The 7,598-nt window shown below is 41.1% G+C and overlaps 1 protein-coding gene across 1 annotated transcript; it reads right to left on the bottom strand.

The window, feature by feature from the left end:
• Positions 1–413: 413 nt before the first annotated feature.
• LOC123375510 (ovomucoid-like) lies at positions 414–6,716 on the bottom strand. Its single transcript, XM_045026460.1, has 4 exons — positions 6,608–6,716; positions 4,769–4,794; positions 1,612–1,739; positions 414–492 (listed from the first exon to the last, which is right to left on the bottom strand). Exons 1-4 carry the CDS (start codon positions 6,630–6,632, stop codon positions 447–449), a joined length of 225 nt encoding a protein of 74 aa, XP_044882395.1. The 5' UTR covers positions 6,633–6,716; the 3' UTR covers positions 414–446.
• Between the last annotated feature and the right edge of the window lie 882 nt (positions 6,717–7,598).

Here is a 7,598-nt window from a genome sequence, read left to right as displayed (position 1 = left end):
GCAGAGAGTCAGCCTAGAGTATGATAGGTTGAGTGAGCCTCTCTATTTTAGGAAGCAGCCTGCTTTGTCTCTCTCTGTTTTGGGGTTCTTGTGTGCTAGGGTTCTGATTTCTAAAAAAATCAAGTAGTGTTACATTGCAGCCTTCCAGAAAGGGTATTTTATGTTTTTATCTAACTTCTCTGCATGTATATCATGAACACAGCAGTATTATATCTTTTGTTCTCTGGAATTACTGCTCTGTAATTATTTTCTATACACTGGAAAGAACTCATATACAGCATTACAGTCCATAATCCCTTCTTCTTGACAAGAAACAATGGAAAAAAATTTCTTCTGCTTTGCTTGTTTAATAAAGTAAACTCAAGAGACAGTCATATGATCCAAACTGATAATGGATACAGATAGTGTAATCAGGAATTTCAGACTCAGATACAATGGGGATTCATTCAACATTCACCGGTTTTCTTCAGACGCAGTGTCCCATTACTTTTCCTAGGAGAAAATGAAAACACAGAGAAATTAGAGGCACTAAACTTGATGTTATAGACTAAAGTCCCCAACTGACCCACTTGTGAACAGAGAATCTATAGTTTTCTACTAGATTGATAGAGCCATTCCTTGCTATTTTCCCCTCACAGATTATAGCATAGGTGCTCATGTGAACTATCAAACCTTTTGGGCCTTCAAACTTAGATGGGAAATCTCATGAGAGAAGGATCTTCTCTTATGATGTTGAACCAGAAATATTGCAAAAACTGCCTCCATTGTTGCAGAATTTTTTCTCTTAGGATTCTGTACCACAATGCCCAGAGTTGCAAGAAAATTAAATTAATATACTATAATTTAACTAAATGTGGAAACTGGGATTCAAGTTTTGCACACAGGTTGCGTCACTCCATATGTCAGACAAGCTGGTTTGCCTATCTCTAGAATTAAGACATTGCCATCTTGGGTTCACAAATGGTGGAAAATATCTAATGTTTAATGCTTTTATTTCCTGTTCAAGTTCTTCAACAGCCCAGAAGGTAACTTGTACACTATCTGTATGAGCCTGGGTTGCCATACTGTTGGAAAATCAATGGGGATGTTGCTAAATAAAGGACCAAGGAATTTAGCCTGACACTAATTTTCAGCAAGATGGCCACCACCAGTACTATATCCATGAATGATACTCTGCCATGGCATCAACCCTGATAGAAACAGGAGGGCTCCTAACTACAGTGGATTTCTTTTTGTTTAGACTTTTTATTCTTATTCCATGAGTAAACTCTTCTGACACTTTCAATACTTTTCAATCCTATACAAAGTTGTTTGGGTCCCAGATTTCTTGTTAGCAAACACCTCATTTGGGAGATGTAGCTCTGTGGACTCACCTTTTGATTGTCTAGTCTCTAATTTCTGCTGAGATAGGGAGCTCTTCACTGACTTCTAGTGATCAGTATTTCAATCAATGCCTCATTACTGAGAGAAACTGAGCAAATAGGCAAACAGATACAGATTCTGAACATGTGGGCAACCCTATGGGATAATAAGATGTATAGAAGTGACAGATAAATCAATTCTTTTCAAAGTTTTAATGCCTCAGGAGCAGTTCCTTGTTTCTGTACTTACGTGACTGCTGCACAAAAGGAACACTTGTTTGTATATGTTTTGCCATCAGAGCCACAATAAGGTTGGTAGATCTTTGCACAGTAGGTCTCTTTACCTCTCTCTACATTCTTAAATTCACTGCAGTCAACCTATAAACAAAATAATGCCATTTTATTTAAAATTCCCTTCCTCATTTCCTTCATCTACAATTACAATAATAATAGGGTTGCCTACTCCCTGCGCCAGATCCTCAACTAGTGTGAATCAGCATAGTCAGTGGAGCTACCCACATTTAAACCAGCTGAGGATCTGGCTCTCAATCTATCACAAGTAGTTAAAACAATGGAAACAACAAGCCATTTTTTCCCACTGAGAAGTATCTGCCACCAGCAGAGCCAGGTGTATGACATCTTTCTAGGGTTTGCTATCCCTTTGAGCCTGTCTGTGTTGAAGGGATGGACACACAGAGGGCTGTAGGGAGTAGAGCCGTTGGGAAAAAGGGAACATGTTTTGTGAAAACTCCCATGAAAAATGTATCTTTTTTTTCTTTGAAAAAATGTGAGTGTTAAAAGTTTATGACCAACACTAGTTGTGAGTTGCTCTTTATTGTGGAGAAGGTCAGGTTCCTGAGGACATGTTAGATTCATTCAAAGGGTGATCATAGCCTCTTGAATCCCTGAAAGTAGCAGCTTCCAACTCATCTTATAACTGTGAGAAGAACTAGCTGGGCAAAATTGCAGGCAGACCTCGTTCAATTGTGCAGCTATTAAACATAAAAAGAAATTGTAGAAAGAAGAATCCCAATTTAAATCTACCTTACTGCTACATCAGTTATGGACCAGGGGATAAAACTGAGGATGGCAGAACTGGAAAAAGAACTATCCTTCCCAAGCCAGAACAGCTCCTGACCCAGCTTCCAGGTCCGTACTGGTTCCAACCAAGCGAAGTGTCATTCCTGATCTTACTTCTGCAAACAAAAGAACTCCACGGGCTTCTCATCTACTCCCATGTGGAATTCGAGGTAATGGTTTTAATCTTGAAAACTCCATGTGATTTGGCTTCTGGTTACCTTTGGAACCATTTCTATCCTTAAACCCACTGTGATAGCTACGCCCAGCTGAGGTACTTTGCTGACAATGCCTAGGTATGAATTTTTAGGGATTAGAAGCAGGTTATTCTTAAGGGAGTTCCTGTGATGGTGGAGTGCCTTTTCTTTGAAGGTTGGAATCCAAGTGTATTAGTTTTCAGAGCAATGGTGCAATGCCCAGGAGGACAGCAGGCCCTATAATCTGTGAAACAAGCCTAGATTGGGTCTGCCAAGCTTGACTCACAATTGTAACTTGTCAGGTTAGGCAATTTAAACTGGATTTTTGTCTGACGCTAGGAAAGACTCGTGATTATTAAATATTTCATCCTTGTATTGCCTCTGTTTAAGGAGAAAACTCTTCCTCCTACCTCTCTGGATTACTCATCTGCTGATGCCAACTGGAGGACAGCTGCAGTGATGGAGGACCCCATCACCCTTTCCTATATGATTGGTACCAGATGACTTAGCTGTGCTTTATTGGCACAAGTTGAGAGCCACAAGAAGTAAAAGCAGCAAAGAATCCTGTGGCACCTTATAGACTAACAGACATTTTGCAGCATGAGCTTTCGTGGGTGAATACCCACTTCAATACAAGTCTTGCATCCGATGAAGTGGGTATTCACCCACGAAAGCTCATGCTGCAAAATGTCTGTTAGTCTATAAGGTGCCACAAGATTCTTTGCTGCTTTTACAGATCCAGACTAACACGGCTGCCCCTCTGATACTTGACAAGAAGTAAAGTCTCAGTATGACACTAACCCAGTAAAGCAGCTAAGGACATGCTTAACTTTAAGCATGTGAGCAGTCCCACTGAGCTCAAGCATGTCCTTAAGTGCTTTGCTGGATCAGAGCCTTAAATGCAGTTAACATGGATTTACCTGTAACAATGCAAGATCCTAGTTAATGGGTAAGATGCAGACAAAGGATGAAATCCTGGCCCCGTTGAAGTCAGTGGCAAGAGTTATGTTGACTTCCACCGCGGAGCCAGGATTTCACCCAAACATTTTTATAACTGTGAAGAAGTCACTCTCCAGAAATGCTCCACCTTCTTGAGCTCTGATTAGTTAGAGCCTGGGAGGAAATTCCACCCTTGGCCTCCTGCCGCCAGCCTGCCTTTCACTGGAAGGGGGAACTGTCACTCCACAACAAGGATGAAGGACTGGCTATAGGCCAACTAATTGGTTCTGGGCCAGCTGGCAGGCATATGGGGGCGGGGGTGTCCTCTGTAACTGAGTGGTGTGGAACTGCTGCAATGGCTGTGAGGAGCTGACCTGGATCCAAGGCTGTAGCCAGGCTGATGGAGCAGCCCGGACGCAGCAGAGGAGTCCCAGCCAACACAAGGATTAAGGAGACAGACACCAGTCCACACACTAGAGACCAGAGCTCAGCAGCAGTCCGAACTCACGCTGGACTAAAGCCCCAGCACCACTGCATGGGTTGGAAGATATTCTGGTTGGGACTGGGACTGGGTGGCTGTTTGGACTCTTAATCACTTTGGAGAGCATTATTTTGGATATTCAGGGGTTGGGGATTGGGTACATTTTACTATATTGCTGGAGGATGTGTATAGGTGACTCCCTATAGCTGCCCCATCTTTGAATCATCCCCAGTAAAACCCGAGGGCTTGTCTTTGCTCAGATGAAAATGTTGTTTGTTGTTGAGTGAAGCATTTGTTTGTGGGGTTTATTCCTGCCTCCTCAATGGGGTTGGAGCATCATTGGAGGTAAGTGGAGTTCTCTCAGGCACATGGTTTGGGATATGGGAACCACTTGACAGTCAATGGAATTTAGATTCCTAAGTGTCTAAGTCACTTTTAAAAATGAGATTTAGGACCTTAATTTATTTGGAACTGCAATACTGAGTGCAGCAATGCCTAGATACCTTAAAAAATCTGGGCCTGAATGCTATCAGTCTGACTGTATGAAAACTGTGTGTCTGAATCCTAGGGATTTATTCTCTGGATCCTGTAGCATTCCTGTATTTTACCCTTTCAAATACTTCCCATTTAATTTTTAGTGTTTTTCCTGCCACAGATCTTGGCTCTGCAATCATTCCAAACCATTTATTTTTGATCAAGGGAAAATGACTCACCTGGCTCCCATTTTGACTGGCAGCACCTGGAACAAAATCACAGACACAAAAGATCAAATGAAGGAAAATGTTTGAAGGCTATTCAGTTAAACACCTGGGGACAGATTCACCAGTTCACATTGGCTGCTTTGCACCATGCTAGCCACGCAAAGCCACTGTTACTTTGGATTAACTGTAGCTAGTAAATATTACTGAGAGGTTTCCTGTATTTGTGGGTCATTCATGAAATATTACCTCCTTTGATGTAAATAATGACAGAGTTTTTCAGTGCTGAATACAACACATTTATCAAGACTTATTATAACTGCTAACAAATCTTATTTACTTCTGAATATTTGAATTCTGTGTCAGCATCTAGCACAGTCTTTGCCTATCAGAGGGAACGAAGCCCCTTGCAGTCAAATGGACACATCAAAGCAAGATTAAAGGCCAGGGAGTCACTTTTATGCTGACTGCTCAGTTAACTCAGGATGGTCTAATGGTTAAGATGCCAGATTGTGGTTTAAGAGACCTAGGCTCAATTCCTAGTCCTACTATAAACTCATTCTGTGGCCTTGCTTAAGTCACTTAATCTTTCTGAGCCTTGATTTCCTCATTATTATCCTCACTAGTGAGGTCTAGTAATAAGGTCACTAGTGAGGATAATAATAAAGTCTTTCTTTCACTCTGGATCTGTCCTGTCCATATGGACTGCAAGCTCTTGGGGACAGGGTCTGTTTCATACTATATGTATGTCCAGCACCTCTGATCTCAATTGGGTCCTCCAAGTGAAACGTTGATATAAATAATAACACTATAGAGAAGAAATCAGCTGTTCTTGGAATAAAGCAGTTCTTTTTGATGACACAGTTTTCATTCTCTGGGGATGTGTATATGTTGGGCATCTCCTGGAGCAGTCATGGCTTCCAAAAGGTAAGAGAAATCAAAGTGCCCTGTACGCATGGTTTTCACAAACTACAATGTCATAGCGTTTGTTGGGTGTGACCCAACATTAATTAATACCCTTAGATCTCGTCGAAACTCTGTTGTCTAGCACAACCTATGATCAAATATATAGTAGCAAAAGTTACACAAAGTCCTTGCGTCAATTTCAGTCTCTTGTATACTACCAAATCCCATGTTTGCATCATCCTGGAACTGAATCAGATTCAGGCCACCTCCCCTAAAAGGCAAGACGTTATTAATTTTATTAACTGTTTAGTGCCAACGGTGTACTTGGCTGTGAACAAGACCCAAAGAGAGTGGCATTGCCTGCCACAAAAACCTTGCAATCTAAGACAAGATGCACTGTGAAATCCAGAAGAGAGAATCATTATTTTTATCTTAGAATGCCAGTAGTAAACTACTGGACCCAGTAAAAAAAAATTGACACAGTTTTCTGTCAGAAAACAGTGTTTTATCAAAACTGAAAGGTTTCAACAGAAAAAATCAAATAAATTTAAAATCAAAATGGAGTATTTCATTCTGATTTTCTTGGCTTGTTTCAACTTTCATATATAAATATAATGTAATACTAAAGTTAAGATTTTATAAAAAATATTATACTTAGTATTCGTGGTATAATGTTTCAACAGTCTCAAAATGAATGTTTTAATAAGGTCAGTTTGATGTTTCCAGACTAAAAATGTTCAGAATTTCCATTGTGTGGGGAAAAAAATTGGAAATTTTAACTTTTTTGTCCCGATTTGGGATATAAACAAATTTTGAAATGTTGGAATTTCCTGCGGGATAGACCAGCTCTATATTTTACCATACTGGAGCCTGGAGCCCTCTGGTCTCTCAAATATATCTCCAACCATTAGAGGATTCTATCAATCAAGCTCTCACTGCCAGACTCACCCCTTAACCACAGAATGGGAGACATCCCTGGTTTGCACCACCAGCAAGAAATAGATTCCCTTTGCTCAAATTTGTTAAAGATGCTGAGATGTTGCTTGTTAAGTGGCACACAAGAGTTCACTTGCTAGTGCAGCTCCCTTCCAGCATCTAAACATGGACACTTGGTCAGGCTCCACTATTCCTTCCACATGCATGGAAAGAGAATAAGCCACTGCACTGATACCTGGAAAGAGGAACTCCCATGAGCAGTGTGTGCATCTGTCCCTTAAGGCTCCCTCTCTTTTCTCTGCCTAGAAACTGAGCTGGGCTGACTACATCATCCAGGGGATAATGCACTAGGCCACCACCAGCTGCTCCAGAATATCAGGAAATAACAAAATGTACTCACCGGAAAAGCAGAAAACTGCCAGAGTGAGGAGTAAAAAGACTCCTGTCATCTTCATGGTGGAGCTGGGTGTTTGGCCTCTTTCACATCTGTCAGTGCTTTGCTAAGTAAATATCCTACCCAAAGCTTACATATATATATGCAGCAGTCACCATGACTGTGAAATCACCCTGACATGGTAATTGGCATGAGCAGAGAGGTGGTGCCTGTTAGGTAGTGCCAGTTTGTAAGCAATGTCCTCGTCTGAATGTGTTTACCCTATACTTATACACATCACAGGAGTCAGAGCTTGGATTTTGCGGATAAGGGAGACGTATTGCACATTAGACAATCCCCATTTCCCAACTGACCACTGCATTTCCAGCATGTTGCACCTTTAAAGCAGTGACTCAATAGGGTGGCTTATTATTGGTGGCTGCTTGTGCCTTATTGACGCCCATGGGTGTACACAAGTCCCTGAAGGGGAATTTACAATGGAACAAACTAGTTCCCACTGGGCATGTTCAAGATGATTCACACCAAGAGAGTTTAATGATTAAATTATTTGGCGTCTCCAAATTTGAGAAATGAGTTCAATTCAACAGCTGTGGCTAGAAATGATGGAAT

Source organism: Mauremys mutica, chromosome 8 (assembly GCF_020497125.1).
Source record: "Mauremys mutica isolate MM-2020 ecotype Southern chromosome 8, ASM2049712v1, whole genome shotgun sequence".
NCBI lineage: Eukaryota > Metazoa > Chordata > Testudines > Geoemydidae > Mauremys > Mauremys mutica.
The sequence above is the reverse complement of the archived record's forward strand: the minus strand, read 5'-3'. Positions and strand labels throughout refer to the sequence as shown.